The sequence below is a fragment of the Acinonyx jubatus genome, chromosome D4, assembly GCF_027475565.1.
Source record: "Acinonyx jubatus isolate Ajub_Pintada_27869175 chromosome D4, VMU_Ajub_asm_v1.0, whole genome shotgun sequence".
Lineage (NCBI taxonomy): Eukaryota > Metazoa > Chordata > Mammalia > Carnivora > Felidae > Acinonyx > Acinonyx jubatus.
In genome coordinates, this window is record NC_069391.1 from 22351653 (window position 1) to 22369876 (window position 18224).

The 18224-nt window shown below is 36.7% G+C and overlaps 1 protein-coding gene across 4 annotated transcripts in view; it reads left to right on the forward strand.

The window, feature by feature from the left end:
* ECPAS (Ecm29 proteasome adaptor and scaffold) overlaps positions 1-18224 on the forward strand; it is a 106481-nt gene that overhangs the window by 36166 nt on the left and 52091 nt on the right. For all 4 annotated transcript variants that reach the window (XM_027034819.2, XM_027034818.2, XM_027034817.2 and 1 more), the window contains 9 exons: positions 907-1075; positions 3962-4101; positions 7813-7894; positions 10045-10164; positions 13161-13246; positions 13493-13571; positions 15618-15667; positions 16660-16726; positions 16819-16941. In XM_027034819.2, the coding sequence (XP_026890620.1) occupies positions 907-1075; positions 3962-4101; positions 7813-7894; positions 10045-10164; positions 13161-13246; positions 13493-13571; positions 15618-15667; positions 16660-16726; positions 16819-16941 (916 nt within the window). The remainder of the gene's footprint in view (positions 1-906; positions 1076-3961; positions 4102-7812; positions 7895-10044; positions 10165-13160; positions 13247-13492; positions 13572-15617; positions 15668-16659; positions 16727-16818; positions 16942-18224) is intronic.

Here is an 18224-nt window from a genome sequence, read left to right on the forward strand (position 1 = left end):
AATCCACAAAGCCATGAGGCCATGTCCTGAGCCAAAACCAAGAGTTGGACATGCAACCTACTGAAGCCATCCAGGTGCCCCAACAGCGAGTATTTCATTTTAATGTTCAGTCATAATAAGTCAGCATAGAACTTTAGAGTTTGGAAGGGACTTGAATTAAATTTTTTTTTTCAAAATTTTCATTTCCTAGATGAGGACTACCAGTTTAACTGAATCAAAAATAATTTACCAGAAATCTTATGTTTAATCTATAGAAGCCAAAAATGGAAATAGGATGGTAAATTAATAAGTAGCTACAAAGGGCTTTGAACATACAATGGGAAAAGCTAATTGTTATGACTTTTCCTCTTTGGGTTCTTTTGAATTTTTTTTTTCCTTTTTGGGGTGTTATGTGTTTGGAGTGTATGTGTTGGAGGTTTCAGTGGGTTTTCTAATGCAGGGATATAAGGAGAATTGGAGGTGGATGGCAACTTAACAAAAATGGGACTGACTAAAAATGTTCTGTGCTTTGGATATAGAATAATAATTTTTTTTTTTTTTTTAGGCCCTTCTTGCAGTCAGCTAACCTTTCTCTGTTATTGTTCAACCAGAAACTCAAAATGCAGTGGGCCCATAGTGGCTCTTGAATAGTTGTATTTATAGATTGAGAGCAAAATATTTATACTCATTGTTGGTAACTGTAATAGTTCATTTGTAACAAAGTTGAACAGATGGACTCTTAACAGTTAATTTGTTAAAGATGTAAATAGGTTTTTTAGACACCTTTAGAATTTTTCTTTATGATGAAATTGTAATTTCAAGTATTCTAGAAAAATTCTCTGGGAGAAAAGTATATAACTGATTGTATTAAATATGCATGTGTGTGTATGTGTTTTAAGAAGGAGGTTAAATTTGTTTCCTTTTCAGATATGTGTTAAATGAATCCCAGAGTCGCCAAAATTCATCTTCAGGACAGAGTTCTTCTTCAAATAGTGGGGGAGGTTCTGGAATACCACAGCCTCCTCCAGGAATGAGTTTTTATGCAGCTAAGCGAGTTATTGGTGATAACCCGTGGACACCTGAACAGTTGGAACAGGTATCGTACACTGCTTGTTCATAATGGAACCTCCCCCTGTGTACCAGCCCCTATGAAGTCCATGGAAGCATGTGTAACATAATTCCCACGTATTCAGGCTCTCTAATGAAATATGTTTGCAAGGACCGATTGATGTAATGTGCTCTCTTCATGGTGTCAGTTATTTGTTAAAGCCCCAAGGGAAGGGAGGAGTGGGAAGCGCTCTTCAGTTTTTCTAACATTGTGTACATAGTTCAGGGGTAAAATACAGCCCCCTTAGAGACTATGTCTCACTTCTTTCATTTTAGCTTTTAATTATAGGTTTAATAATCATCTAGCTATTTTGGTGAAGTTAAAATACAATTTATCTCAGGTTATTCAGCTTTTTAGGGCTGTACCTTTTGTGTAAACTGAAGAACTCCTATACTCATATGTGACAATATGGGGGAAAAGCATGACTCCCTTTTATATTTCTTCCTGGGAATTTAAAAATTGGCATTAAGAATTTTATTCTGGATTTAAACAGGACACAGATGTTCTCTGAGCAGCTTTTAAAAAAGACTGGTGCTCTCCAGACAAGTTGCCTCACTGTGTCTGTGCCCTCAGGCACCTCAGGGAAGAACAGATGAGATCAGTATGTAATTATTTTGGAATTCAAGCAACATGGGTTAGTCTTCCAATCCTTCCTTTATCTCTCCATGGCAGTCTAAATGATTTGATCTTTTTCTTTGTGGGAATGTAACTGACCACTGATCAAAACAGTGTTCCCCAGGAGAGGGAAAAAGGCAAGCAGGGCATTCCTGCCACTCACAGATTTATAGAATGATTTGTTCAGTGAGGGTTATGTTTGAGTAGATTTACTTCTTCATGTGTTATAGATCTTTTTTTCCCTCCTCAAACCAGGGTGTAAGTAAGAAAGAAAGGTAAATAGTAGTAGAGGCTACTCTTTTTTGAGTGTGATCTATGTGACAGGCACTGTGCTGAGCACTTTGAATACATTGTCTCATTTAATCCTTACGGCGACCCAGAGAGGTAAAGAAATTGTTCCATTCTGTAAAAGGAACTGAGGTTTTGAGATGTACCATGGTCTCACTTCTAGCTCTAGGCTTTGACTCTAGGTCTTTCTGAGGGCTAAAGCTCTAAGTGCTGGCGAGTAGTTGTTACCATTAAATTGTAATATCGTCTCAGTAATTATTTGCTAATTTCTAAGTGCCTATGTTTTTTGTCAGTTTTATAGTTTGGTGTTGAAGTGAATCATTTCATTTCAAAGATGAAATAAAATTTTGTTTTTATTTCAATAAAAATGGTTTTTATTTTTTCTAATGATGAAGTCATGATAATGTAAAGATTCAAACAGTACAGAACATTATAAAGACAAATTACAAATTACCTGGAATCCTGCCACCCTAGTTTGTCATTTTTTTTTTTTAAACATTTATTCATGAGAGAGAGAGAAAGAGAGAGAGAGAGAGACAGAGCATGAGTTGGGGAGGGGCAGAGAGAGGAGGAGACACAGAATTCAAAGCAGGTTCCAGGCTCTCAGCTGTCAGCACAGAGCCCAATGCGGGGCTCGAACCCATGAACCGTGAGATCATGACCTGGTCTCAAGTCAGAAACTTAATCAACTGAGCCGCCCGGGCGTTCCCCCTAGTTTGTCATTCTTACAACCTACTGTGTGTGTGTGTGTTTGTGTGTGTGTGTATACACTATTACAGTTTTACACAATACATTTTTATATTACATTGTACATTTATATATAATATATGGTTTGTAGTTTACTTTTTTCATTTAACAGCATATCAGGTTTTTTAAAAAAGTCATCTTTTTAAATGTTTATGTAAAGTTTAGTTATGTGTAAACCACATAAGGTTTTAACTATAGTCTCCTATTGATGGGCATTAGTATTGTTTTCAGTTTTCTTTGCACATTTTTTTGTTTATATCTTTGTGTAGTTAATTTCCATAATTATTTTTCTATGGCTTAAGTGTTTGAGTGCTTTCTGTTGTAGCTCTTATTACAAGTAGGTTGTGTTGAACAAGGGGAAGGAAGGCAAGCGTTTTATGATCTGTTTATATATCTTTTTAAATTGAACCCATTGTCATTTAATAATTATAAACTCTATCAATCTTGATTCATATACATAATAACTATTATGTAACTGGCTTTTAGGTAAAGACAGTTTTACTCTTCAGGCACATGTGTCCTAAATAGAATTTTTATGAAATTCGTAGCTCCTTCACATTGCATGAAATTCAAATTAGAATCCCTCTTCAGTCTGTGTTTCATTTGAGCCATTCAATTACATTGAATAGTGTTTGGTTAGAATTTCACTTGCCTTCATTAGAGTGTGTTTGAAATCCTGTTGTTTTCAGTATGTAAGAATATTGAGGACAGAATGAATATGTTAACAATAGAGTGGAACTCTGTGGAATGTGGTTTAGTTCTTTTTGAAATGTCAAAACAATCCATGGAGCACTTTATTCATAATGTTCCACTCTCTTACCTGCAGGCTCCAAATTTGGACTTCAGTTCAAGGCTTTATCATTCTAGAGAGACTGTAACCTAAGTAGGAAGGCTGTGTATCATAATGGTCTTCGAGTTGGAGAGACTTGGGTTTGAATCTTGTTTTCATCACTTACTATGTGTCTAAATTCTTAAGCCTTGCCTCAGTTCCCTCATCAGAAAAATGGGTATAATATTGCTTATCTCATAGATTGTGAGGGTTAAATGAAATCGTGAATATATATCATATACAGTCCCTGACACGATGTAAGCCTAAACAGGAGCTGCTCCTGTTGTTACTGTTGATCCTTGGTATATGACCATACTGATCTGTTAAACAGTATTTTTGGTTGGGGGTCTTTGTTTCTTTGATCACTGTTTCTCCTTCCCTTCATTTATCTGCAGTGCAAATTGGGTATAGTGAAATTCATAGAAGCTGAGCAGGTGCCTGAACTTGAAGCTGTTCTCCACCTGGTGATTGCTTCTAGTGACACACGCCACAGTGTAGCGACAGCAGCGGACCTAGAATTGAAAAGCAAGCAAAGGTAAACTACATCTCTTTTCACCTTTAAAAGATGAAAAGAGGCTATATTTCTAAAAGCTCACTGAGCACAGATTTCTTCTTTCAGGATTCTGTAATGAGACCTTTGATTTAGGAGATTATGAAATGTACTTAATTTTTAATAAAGACAGTTTGCCCAAGAGCAGGATTCTGTATAAGACAAAGAAGAGAAGCTGTTTGGAGATGCAGTTTAAAACTGGAATGGATTAAAAATATTACCATAAGAAATGAGACCTTTGGCGGCTAGGTAAATTGACTTAAAATAATTAATGTTAAGAAAAATGCCCAAACCCAGAAATTACTCATTTTTGACTCTTCCTTTGTGTGAAACCAATTGAGATTGCTTTTAATAAAGGATATGTACATAGTAGGATTAATATGGTAAAAATCAGGTCCTGTGAAAAGTGGTGCTGAATAGATCTTAATTCACATGTGAAGAAATACAAATACTAAAAGGCTCATAGAAAATTAAAAAAAAATTTTTTTTAATGTTTATTTTTGAGAGAGAGAGATAGAGACAGAGTGTGAATGGCGGAGGGGCAGAGAGAGAGGGAGACACAGAATCTGAAGCAGGCTTCAGGCTTTGCGCTGCCAGCACAGAGCCCATTGTGGGGCTCGAACAGACTGTGAGATCATGACCCTAGCTGAAGTTGGACGCCCAACTGACTGAGCCACTCAGGTGCCCCTCATAGGAAATATTTTGTATGAGAAATCAAATCTGCAAAATAAAACACTGGTGCACCAATTTGTACCCATTGGTAAATAAAATTGTGTAATAGTTGAAACTCCATTTAGTTTCTGTTGAAACTGCTATTTTTATATTCTGTTGATTGGCATTATAAGCTAAAATAATTTTTGGAAAGCAGTTTGAAGTATGCAGTGAATCATAAAAATATTTATAATCTTTTATGTAAATCTTCTGGGAGTTTATCCTAAGAGAGTCATTCAAAAGAAGAAAAATATATTTAGAAAAATGTTATAGATTTGCTCATTATACCATTTCCTACAATTGTAAGAAAAATGGAAACAAATTATTTTCGCTATAGGGAAATAGTTAAGTAAATTAACTCTGTGTATCTGTATGGAATATTATATATCTGCCGAAATAATTATAAAAGTAATAAAGCAACATGGAAATTGCTCCCAAGGAATGGCAAATGAATAAAGCAGAATACAAAATAATGTGTGTACTGATTTAAAAAATGAGATGTGTGAAGACTGAAAAATGACATGAAAAATTGAAGTTACTTGGTTGAAAAAACCAAATTGTGGAATAATTATTAAATTTGTTTCAATGCTTAATGTAATAACATGCTAAAAGGCAGTGGAATGCATATTGTAGTTTTCCCTTTTTAAAGAAACCAATACAAATAGGTATTACAGAATCAGGAAGTTAACTTCTTTGTGTCTTTGATAATATGGTTCCATTTCAGTAAGTAAGCTGCATGTATGGTGATGGTTGGGAACAGCTCACTGCTACAGGGCAGGGGAGGTGGCATATAGGAGGAGCGGATTCTTATGCAGTTAGTTACTTCTGGTCATGCCTCTCACTGATTGAGTATGGAGGACTCTCATAACCTCGCCAGATCTTGGGCTCTGTAAATAAGAAAGTTGGACAGAACTGTACTTTGATATTCCCTCCCCAGGTCTGAAATTCCTTCATGCTGCTTGTAACTGCCTTTTCCTTTCAAAGACTTTTGGTTTTGAAGTATCAGAAAATCTTTCTTTAAAACTTCTCATTGTTTTTGAACTGGCCCCAATCTTTACACCATGTAGTGGATTGGATTGTTGGAAATAAAAATGTGGTCTAGAAGTATCCTAATTAGTTTTGGCTTTGTCTATTAAAACAAGTGTCCATTTTTTCAGAAAGAATAGTATGAGATTTTTAAGAGATAAAAAGTAAGTTGAGAACAATATATAGATATTTTCCCATTTTGTTAAAGAAAAATCCTGAAGTATCTCTCCATGTGATCCATCTATCTATTGATCTGTTTATTTCCCTACCTGCCTGCTGTACCCACCCACCCATTTTACATGCATAGAAAAGAAGTCTAGGAAAAGATACACCAAAATTAGTGGCTACTGAAAGGGAATAGAGAGGGATATGGTACCGATTATACATTTCTATACATTTTTGAATTTTCACATCAAACATGTGTTTATACATTTCTAAAACTATAAAGATGGCAAAAGGAAAATATAAGATACAGTAAAAATTATCCTTATTAAAGTGTTTAGTTTGTTTTACTGTTAAGTTTTACTTCATTTTACTAATGTGTGTGTTTTGTCAAAATATACCTGACGTATTTATAGAAGGGAAACAGGTAGAGCTTGAGGATTAGTTAGTAGCAATCGGCTGAGGAAAGATGGAGGTGAATAATAACTAAAATAGAATCATGGACCGTCTTCAAGGATAGTGGAAGAGGCAGATTGATAAACTATGAAAGAAGAGGCGGATAAGAAAAACCATCAAAGCAGCATCGTAAACTGTGTTTACACAGATACAGTATAGCTTGAAGCAGAACCAGTGTCAAAAGACAGAAGACAGTATTGTTAAATCTCACTGATACGTGAAATGCAGGATTGCAGTGTTGCTAGGTTTGTAAAATGACAGGGAGGGGCTGCTGCAGAGGGCAGGTGCCCACCACCAATCAACGCTATATTCTAATTCACCTGCTGGTGAAGCTCACTAAGGAACAAGTCTCAGTGACTAATGGCAGCATGACTGCTGTATAGAATTAGATGATAAAGCTGCAAATATGTGCTGATAGATAAGGAAGAGAGGGAGGCTAGGAATCACAGTGACACAATTTAAGAGAAATGGGAGGGGCTTCTTAGGGTGTGGGTTTAATGGATAAATTTTTTTGTCGCTTTCCTTGTCACTTTTGAATTTCCAAATGGTTAAACAGATGCTTGGCTCAGGGCTCTTTGAACAAGTGTAGTCTAGCTCTGCTCTGTTAGAACTGCTCCATGGCATTGGCCTTGAGAGTGAAATGCAATCCATTTTTTCTTGTGTGGTGTCAAATTGGACTGTGGATATAATGATTTTTTGAGTCAGGGTGGGATAAGTGACTTACTGTATTTTTTTAAAGTTTATTTATTTAATGTTTATTTTTGAGAGAGAGAGACAGTGCATGAGCAGGGGAGGGGCAGAGAGACAGGGAGACACAGAATCTGTAGCAGGCTCCAGGCTCTGAGCCATCAGCACAGAGCCTGACACAGGGCTCAAACTCATGAACTGCGAGATCATGACCTGAGCCAAAGTTGGATACTTAACTGACTGAGCCATCCAGGCGCCTCAGTTTATTTATTTATTTTTGAGAGGGGCGGGGGGGGCGGGGAGGCGCAGAGAGAAAGGGAGAAACAGAATCTCAAGCAGGTTCCACGCTCTCCGCACAAAGCCTGATGTGGAGCTCGATCCCACGAACTGTGGGATCTTGACCTGAGCTGGAATACAGAGCTGGACACTCAAGCGACTGAACCACCCAGGTGCCCATACTTAATGTATTTCTGTTTAAAAACTAATTTTGATCTAAATTAATCCCTTTCCTTTTCTTCTACAATGTCAGTTGCCCAGTTCATTTGTGTATTTCTAACATTTCCTTTGGTAACAAATATTGGGGCTGTGTGTTTTTTGAGATAATTGAAGTGGGAGAAAAATAATTTTAACAAGCTGTGTTGAAACCTTCTGTAGCTTGATTGACTGGAATAATCCTGCCATCGTTAATAAGATGTACAAGGTATACCTTGGAGATATACCACTGAAGACGAAAGAGGTAGGTTGTTTTGATTTATTCTCACATCATAATAAAAAACATTTGGTTGATAGGAGCTCCATATTTTTGAATTTTTTCTCCCTAGTTATTTTGATTTAAGCCGAACCTGTACTGTAGGAAATATAGGAGGAAATTTTAAGCCATGCTAGTCTGGGTGGATTAAAATTTTCTGGTAACTTAGTTTATTTGATCTGGTAGTTTCAATTCCTGTGCTTAAATAATGATGATACACTGTGTAGATTAGGGATCCACACCTGTTTTCTGTAAATTATTTAGGCTTTGCTGGCCATGTGGTTCTGAGGCAGCAACTATTTAACTTTGCCCTAACATGGAAGCAGCCATAGGCAGCACATAACAGAAGGAGCATGGCTGTGTGCCAGTATATCTTTATGGGTACTGAAGTTTAAATTTCATATAATATTCGTATATTATAAAATATTATTCTTTTGATTTTTAAAGAATCATTTGAAAACATAAACATATTCTTCACTCATATCAAGACAGATGGTGGGCCAGATTTGGCCATAGGCTCTAGTTTGTTGACCTCTGGTCTAGAATCTAGAACAATAGGTGGGTTCTTCTGAAGCCTCAAATTAAGGCGTTTGCTTAATGACCTAAGTTCTGTTTGGTTCACTGTGTTTAAAAGTGTTCTCAAGTCCATATTCAGACATACAAGGTTTATTGTTTGTTTGCTTGTCTGCTTTTTAAGCCATAAATAGTTATTTTAAAAGTCATACCATTTCCAGTTAGGTTAAATTGAGTGTCATGTAGCAGAAGGAACAATGAATTGGGAACTGGGAGCCTCCCTGTCACTCTGGGTTCTGGTCCTGAGTGGCTGCACATAAATGTTGTACTGGGGAGTAGGAATTTGGCTAATTACAGAGCTTTTCTTGGCTCATATTCTTCATGTGGAACATGAAAGGGTTGGATTAAATCTGTGGTGTTTAGAATGTGGTCCATGCACCCTTGTTGGGTCATAGGGAGACTTTTTTTTTTTTTAAACCATGTTGATATTTATACTGATGGTGCTAAAACAATGATGGGTGTCACTGCTGGGGTCTTAGCACAGACCAGAACTGTGTCACTAAATAGCGCTAGTAGTTATTCTGCTCTTTATCGTCAGCACTCATGGTTAAAAAAAAAGAATAAAACTCAGCTTTACTTAAGAATATCTTTGATGAAGCAGTAAAACTTATTTTACCTGTAGACAGGGCAACTATGGTTATTGAGATGGTATTTGGCAGATATGTTCTCCAAAATGAAGAAATGAGGCTTCAAGAACAGTTAATATAGTTTATTGCCAGTGGTAAAGTTGAACTTTCAAGCAAAAGTTAGAATTTAGGGAAACGAATCCCATCACAATGAGCCTGACTGCTTGTTAGTACCTACAGATTTTTCTGATGAGACTGGTGGTGATATTAACGTGTGATTTTTAAAAATGCTTTATAATGAGATGTTTGCTTAACTCAGTGAGCCACTATTTTCCAAATGACCGGTGATGTTATAGAAGTGTTAAAAGGTTATAGCTCAGTGGAATTTAGTATGACACAATATGCACAAGTTCAGTGATAATGGTTTCAAATCCAGATTTTAACCTTTAAGGTGCTGTTGTTTATTAAGTTTTGGCATAGTATCAAAGAATATCTACAATTACCTGAAAAGGCTAAAATCATCCCAAGTTTTCCAACCATGTATCTTTTTTGAAACTGGGGTTTTTTTTTTTAAATGTAATTTAACCAAAATAACATAACCACAATAGATTGAATGTAGAAGATAAAAGAATCCAACTCTCTTCTATTAAGGTGGACAGTCAAGATATTTATAGAAAAACATGAAACTATGTCAGTACAGTTTTTTGTCTGGGAAAATATAGTTAATTTTCTAAAAAATATGTTATTAAAATATATGATAGGTTTATTAATATAATTTTAAGTGAATATGTAAAAATTCTCAGTTTAGTTTTTAATGTAGCATATGGTGATAGGTGTTCCAATATAAGCAAAAACTCTTTGTGTTCAGTAGTTTGTAAGAGTGTAAAGTGATCTTGAAACAAAAGTTTGAGAGACTACTGATTTAGATGATCTCTCATGACTTTTTCAGCACACAGTAATTTTGAAATGCTGAGTTATAATTAAACATCTTTTGAACAGGGAGCAGTTCTGAAGCCAGAGCTGAAGAGGGACCCAGTCAGTACAAGGGTCAAGTTGAAGATTGTCCCCCATCTCCTTCGTTCTAGACAAGCTGCAGAAACGTTCCCTGCTAACATTCAGGTAATTTGTTCTTTCCAGAGAAAAATGGCCTGTTTACAACTTTTATGTCTGTTTAATTAGAGAAAGAAATGCATTAATGGATATTTAGGAGATGCATTGACGTATTAACAAGATTAATGAGAATCCATCTTTTTTTTCTATCTCAAGTGTAACTGCAGAAATGATTTAAAAAATTTTTGTTGTCGAGTGTGTACTATATATAGTTAACATCCAACTTAAATGTATGGTGACTGTCCTTTCAAACTAATGTTTTTCTGAGTTGCTCTTCTCCAAAAATGTGGGTTTTTTTTGTCTTCTTTTTCTGTCTTCTTTTCCCTTCCCTTCCCTTCCCTTCCCTTCCCTTCCCTTCCCTTCCCTTCCCTTCCCTTCCCTTCCCTTCCCTCTCCTTTTCTCCTTTTCTCCTTTTCTCCTTTTCTCCTTTTCTCCTTTTCTCCTTTTCTCTTTTCTTAAGCTTACCTATTTATTTTGAGAGAAAGAGAGAATCCCAAGCAGGCCGTGCGTTGTCAGCACAGAACCTGACATAGGGCTTGAACCCATGAACCGTGAGATCATGACCTGAGCCGAAATCAAGATTGAACACTTAACTGACTAAGCCACTCATGTGCTCCAAAAATGTTTTTAAGTGAACAAGTTTCTACCAGTCAGTTAAGTGGAAAAGAAGCCCATGTGATGACAATGGCCAAATCCTCTTGATTCTGCCTTCTTAATGTCTTTATCTCCCTATATTTAATGCTGGTATTAATTGAGACTCTCCTTTCTTATTTTGGTTATTCCAGTAATCTCCTATCTTGTCTCCCTTCCTCATGCCCACAGCCATTCTGTTTTCTCTGTTGCCACCAGGGCTTTTGCTGCATTGGAAATCCTTATACTCTCTTTTGATGTGGGATGAGTCCCTCTGCAAAAGCTCTTACCTTTTATCCAAATGGTGACCAGCAGAGCTCAGGAATAGAGAGATTTGGGTATAATTTTGTCATTAGTTATTTGCTTTTGAGCTTAAATCAGTGTCAGAGCTTTTCCTGTTTTTCTAAAAAAATTCTTTTTCCACCCTAATTCCACCCTAAATTTCCACCCGAAATTTTTTTCCCACTAGCAGTGACTAGTTCTCATTCAATTATCAGGTTCCTAGTAACCGCTGAAAAGTTAGCAGTTATTTATCTTCCGGTCTCCTCTCTTGCCCCCCACCCCCACCTTACCCTGTACCTTAAGCTCCAAAAAAATTGTTCCTCTTGAAATATACTGTTTTCATGGCTCTGTCTCTGCTCAGAATGTTCCCTTTACCTGGCAGAGCTCCTCTTCCCCCTTTAGCTTGGTAAACATCTACTCATGTTTCAGGATGCACTCCAGTGTGCTACCTCCCGTCTGAAAAATGTTCCCATTTCCTGCCACCCTTCTCTTTCAGTCCCAGAATGAGAACACTCTCCTTCGTGTTCACTGTATGGTGGACATAGACTTCTTAGCATCTCTCCCTCTTAAAGCCTATTTTGTATCAGTGGCTGCTTCCTCCTCTTAGATGATAAAACTTGTATTCTCCATATCTGGCACTCTAAGATTTGAGTAACTTTAAAGTATTGTTTTGTGTCTCCTTAAACATAAAATTATCATGGAGCTTCTTACATTTCTTTTTCATGATTGGTGTTTTATAATTGGTATTCCCAAGCACTGTTTCCCAGACAGTGTCTTGATAATTTTGGTTCAGAATATTTGGTTGTAGTAACACTATGTTACATAATAAGCAGCTAGAATTTTGTGACAGAGTATTCATAGATATCCTGTAGGCGTATAATTTATTTGTAGTTATTTAGTGTTTTCAAAATAAATCTAGCCGAAACTTTGTGTATTCAAAGACAAACTCCTTGTTCATCGCACACATTCTTTGTTATATTCCTGTTTTTAATGATTGCATATTACTGTTCTACATAATTGGCCCTGCCCACCCCCTCCACCTTTCAGTCATAGAATCCTTCAAGGTATCATTTAGATGAGCCTCTTCTTTCCTGATACCAGTGCCTTTAATTAGTCATCTTACCTCATCTTGATTTTGAACGTAGCATAATTCTTTGCATATAATGTAAGCACCATGAATTTTATTTTTCTGACAAAACATTAGTGTTGATTATTCCTTTTGCTTCTTTCATTTTACCATATTACTCTATATAATATAGCATTATCAGATAAATTTTCTAAAAGTCTTTTCCAAAAAAGTAGCATGTGATTATATATTGTCCTATATCATTTTTAATGTATGTACATTTTGACCCCTCAACACGATCGAGTGCCTCGGGAGCGATGCTGCCCTCTTTGTATCTCGCAACACCTTACATAGTGTCGGTTACCCATTAGAGGCTCAGTCCTGTTCTGTGTTCAGTCACATGTCGTTGTTAAGTAAGATCAGAATACTACTAGTAGTTTTAGGAACCAGTGTAAGGAGATTTTTTTTTTAAGTGTAAGACTATCCCATAAAAAGTAGAAATTTGGGAAATTTAGATTTCTTTGAGCCTTCTGGATGCTGCACAAAACTCATGTACTGTGTGCTCTTTTGCCACCTAGACATGACTACACAATACATGGAGCACCTATGTCCCGACTGTCCGCTTGTAGAATGCTTTAATCTTGGTGTTTTCTGTGAAGTTTTTATATAATCTGTTCAGAATGACTGCATGTAATTGAGGAACTTAATACACCCAAAGTGGTTTTATCTGATAGTGTCCCCTGTGTGGTACAGAGTGGCAGAGAGGGGGCCTGCTGTGAGTTGTTGCTTTCTGGTGGTAGAGCCACAAGTTTTGCAGACTTGTAAGGTCAACCTTTGTGTTTGTACTTCATGGACTACTGACTGGAGCCACTGATTGGCTGGCTTCCTACGGTGGTCAGCTAAAATGATTATAATCATTAATTTTGAAGAATGAGGGGTGGTGCACAAGATCTGCTGTTGAAGCCTAATATTTGAAAATAGTAAATTGCTGCTATTAATTGGTATTGTCATTGTCCCTTTCTTGTAGGTGGTGTATGACGGACTTTTTGGTACAAATACAAATTCAAAATTGAGAACGTTATCCTTGCAGTTTGTGCATCACATTTGTATAACGTAAGTTTTTTCAACTATTTGTAAGATTTCAAGCTTTGGAATGATCAGATGTTTCAAGTATTTCTTTCCTATCCAGAAAGAAATCCATGTTTGCTCATCTTAAAAAAAAAAAAAAAAATTGTAGGTTTCAATAGATTATTTTAATTTATTTCAGTTGTGTCTCATTATTTGAAGTAATCATCTGAAAAGATAAATAATAACGAGATTTTTATCTTGCTTTGTGTATGTGTGCTATTTTTTTTAAAGTTGTCCAGAAATCAAGATTAAGCCCCTAGGTCCAATGCTTTTGAATGGCCTGACCAAGCTAATCAATGAATATAAAGAAGTAAGTGACTTGTCTTTTACATATTGTTAACAGCTTCTATTTTAGAATGTTATCCACCTTTCTGGTCTACATGTTGGTTTAGTTAGTTACAGTTTGCTGTTCCATCATTTCTAGCATTTTTACTTGAAGTGGTACAAATTTCAGAAATTGCTGCCACCTTTTGCTTTTTTTTTTTTTTTTTTTTTTTTGGAACTAAGTGTTAAAAAAATTGATACGAATTTTGAGAGGTCTTATCTTTTTTAAAGCATTTGCACTTTATTCTGCTTTTAGGCACTATGCAAAAATGGAATGGAAAGAATTAAATTTTATTTTATGATTTGTTTTCATGTGAATGTTTATTTGGATTTGCTTAGATTCAGAAATAGTGTTAATTCTTAAGTGCTGAGCTTTTACCTATTCACAATTCTGTAACAACATGCATTCAGTAAGTTTTTGATTCCTTAACCTCAGTGAGATGAGGCTTCCTTGAAACCAAGTGTTTTGAATCCTGTTTGTCCTGGCTGTGTCCCTCGTGCCATGCCGTCTTCATTAGTTCGGGTGAATTTGCTAAATAAAGTAAGATTTAAGAACTCCAGTTAGCGTTATTTTCCTAAGTCTGAGCTACACACAAATGCATGTTTGCAGTGGTATAGTCACTAAGATCCTGGCATTTGGAGTTAGAATTGAGTTTGAATCCTAGTTTTGTCCTTTGATGAGTGGCTGAAAATCTTTGGAGCTCTGCTCTTGATTGGAAAAATAATACCTCTTCATTGGATTATTGTGAAGATTAAAGGAGATCACACACCATTATCGGCGCACTGAATGCACATTAACAGGTATTATTAGTGAAAAGCCATTCTTTGGTGTGCAGTTGTGTTTTGGGGGCTTGGCTCTCCTGTCTTTTATTGAATAGTATTTGTGTGGTTTTTGAGGCCTAAGGAACCTTCCAGGTTATTTTTATGGCATGGATAGTCAGATGCTTGGGATGGTCGGTAGAAATAAAAGTGCTTTTGGGTTTTTAGGGGAGAATTTGTATATTTAAAAGTAGATTAGAGGGGCGCCTAAGTGGCTCAGTCGGTTAAGCGTCCGACTTCAGCTCAGGTCACGATCTCGCGGTCTGTGAGTTCGAGCCCCGCGTCGGGCTCTGGGCTGATGGCTCAGAGCCTGGAGCCTGCTTCCGATTCTGTGTCTCCCTCTCTCTCTGCCCCTCCCCCGTTCACGCTCTGTCTCTCTCTGTCTCAAAAATAAATAAAACGTTAAAAAAAAAAAATGTAAAAAAAAAAAAAAAAAGTAGATTAGAGAGGCCAGGTAAAACCACAGGGCCCCGATCCCTGTACTTGGAGATGACACCTGCCTGTCTTCCCAACAGATGACTCCTTAAGAGTGTCCATTTAGGTGCAGAAGAGTGAGCCCTATGCTAATTGTATAAACTTCAGCTCACAGAGGGGTTACTTTGTTTTGAGGCATCAGACTATTGGCTTTCATAAAACGATGTAAAATTCTGTCTGTCTGAGGAGGGAACCTCACTCTCTTGATGACTGTGATCCCTTTAATTTTTTATAATGGAAGATATGAGAGGAAGCTGTTTGTTATCATGCCGACTTGTAGGTAATTGTTCTTCGCTTAGCTTATCACAGTTTTGGGTTAGAGATGGAGGACCCTAGTGTGTGACCAGTGGTGAATTTTCTGCTAAGTTCAGCTGTTTTCCCAGTGTGTTGAAGGTGAATTTTGGTGTTTGCAGGTTACATAGTGTTGCAAATACCCTGAACTTAGCACAACTAAGAGAACCCTTTCATTTATGACATCTGCATTTCCTTTTGGAGAGAGTTGGGGATGCAAAGTTTCATTTTTGTTTTCCCTTTTCCTTTTAGTAGTGTGATGATTCTGGGTTCGGATTTTTTTGTTGGTTTGTTTTGTTCAGATGTTAATATCTTGTAGTTAGGCAGAGTAAGACCAGGTTTAACAAGGAGTAAAATAATGCATGTAATTGCAGCAAAAATGTTTTGCTGTTTACTGTATTTTTTGTTTTGTCTGTTTTTTGTTCTTTTTTTTTTTCTTAATTTCAAGGACCCTAAGCTACTGTCAATGGCATATTCAGCTGTTGGAAAACTCTCCAGGTGAGTAAACTCTTCTTCAGTGAGAGATATCCTGTTGGTAAACTAAGAGAAATTATGTGGCATTTAATAATAGATGGAGAATAATTTTTTTTCTGATTTTGAAAGGAAATGTATTTAAGCCATAGGTTGTTTAGAAATGTTTTCCTTGTAGTAGGAAAATGATGTGAGATGTTTCAATTTACATTTGAAGGTATGTTTCCATATTAAATGGTAGTCTTGAAATGATATTTTGAACTGGATTGTGTCATGATGGGTTACTTTTTCTTGCACCCTGGAGACATTTGTTTGATCTTAAGTGTTCTTGTGGCTTCTTTATTACCAGTCTTTATAATCCCAGTCATCAAGGTTTATCTCTTTGACTCTCTTTTCTGATAGTGCTATATTAATGATTCTGGGTGGCCCTGTTTCCAAAGGTGGATTTTTTTTTTTTTTCCTGCTTAGTATGATTTCCTTTTTCTACTTCCTCCTGGTTTCCTCTTCCTTCACTATATTTCAAAGCAGGGAGATAGAGGTACAGCACCCTCAGTAGCACCATATGGTGCTTCTGTCCATGGTACAGGTTTTGTACTGGCCCGTGTAGATTGGGTCTTGCTCTTCTGTACTGTGCAGGGAAAGGATCTTTGGGGCTCAGAAAAAAGCCACCCTAGATCCCCCGATACCGCACTTGTCCAATAGCCTTTAGTTTAAATAGCAGTTTAGTCTTAATTGTGTTTTTTTCCTATTAAAATCAGAAATGCTAACTGAATGCGTGGAATATTGTAAAGGGAATATCTGGACAGTATGTATTTAAATCATGGTTACTTGGATTAGACAGCTGAAGAATTAAATATTCGCTTTAAAAAGTATTTGGCTCTTTGGGGGAGGTAATCTAATGATGCTGACATTGTGTTCAGAGATGAAAATGCAATTCAAGAAAATTTTCATTTAGTTGCATTTTCTTTCAACCTTGTGGAAATGTATGATCATAACAATGGTCTTATATTCTCTTACAGTCGAATGCCCCATTTATTCACTAAGGATATAGCTCTTGTGCAGCAGCTTTTTGAAGCCCTGTGTAAGGTAGGGAAACACCTGGCAAGTTTATGCTTTCCATTTGGATGCTGACCTGGACACCTGACAGGAGGGAAATGCTATTTTTATCATACTTATAGGAAGAGCCTGAGACTCGGCTTGCTATTCAAGAAGCGTTATCTATGATGGTTGGAGCTTATAGTACTTTGGAGGGAGCACAGCGAACTCTCATGGAGGCACTTGTGGCTTCATACTTAATAAAGGTAGGTCCAGCTATGTGAACTGGAGAGGTTGGCAATATAGACATTTTACATTTTTAAGAACAAAATTTGAATTGCTTTTCTCCTTAACTATCTTGACTAGTAAGAAGAATATTTGCTTTCATTTGGGCTGTGCTTTATGATTGATTTTTTTTATTAAAAAAATTTTTTTTAATGTCTATTTTATTTTTGAGAGAGAGAGAGAGAGAGAGACAGAGCGTGAGTGGGGTAGGGGTAGAGAGAGGAGACATAGGATGGGGAGCAGGCTCCAGGCTTTGAGCTGTCAGCACAGAGCCTGACATGGGGCTTAAACTCATGAACTGTGAGATCACAACCTGAGCCTAAGTTGGCGCTTGATTGACTGAGCTACCCAGGCGCCCCTATGGTTGATTTTTGATACTTTGTGATGGGAATATGATTTTAGGGAAGAGGGAGTGGTGATATTCACAGAGGCTTTATGTTTAAAGCCTTTCATGTTGGGAAACTGTTCTTAATGTTGTGTTTTCCCAAGTTGGAAGTCTTTTGTCTTACCTGGTAGTTGAACCCTACAGTCCACTGGCTAAGCAGGAGAGAAAGACAAATTTTATACATTATAATGAGTGTGTAGGAAGTAAGCCAGTACCATCACACATACTCTTCTTCCTTCTAGACTTTATTTGGCTGTCATGGTTGTTTGTAGAGAATTTTGAGTTATCTATATGTACTCAATATGTACATGCAATATGTATATGCAATATATATTATACAATAAAAAATAATATGTATTTGCTGTGGTCAGTTCTTTGTCCTCCATTTCTAGGAGTAGAAAGGGAGATTAGAAGAGGGAATGATGTCAAAAAGTCTTAGTGTGATTAATATGTTGTGTCCTAGTGAAATGTGGCTGGCATATTTAATATATTCATATCGAGGGAATTACTGAAGGTTCAGAAAGGTATCTGGTTTCTATTGAAATATGACAGGATTATTATATACACTTAAGAAAATTACTGTATTTATGTAGAGTTCCATTGTCAGATGCTCTTGTACATGGTTCATAGTCATATATTGTGGACAAAGAAGTGCAGGCTTTTTGGAAACTCATTAGAATACTTAAGACTTTCCCTAGGTAACCTTACAAGGATGCATGATGCTTGTATAATGCATGTGGGTGCTGGTTGTACCTACACGGATAAAATCATGTAACAGTATTACTACAGCAAAGCTAATTTATATTCTTAGACTACACTGAAAGCAACCAGACTGTAGGCTAAATCATACGAACTAGTCCTTAATATCATTGCTGTTTA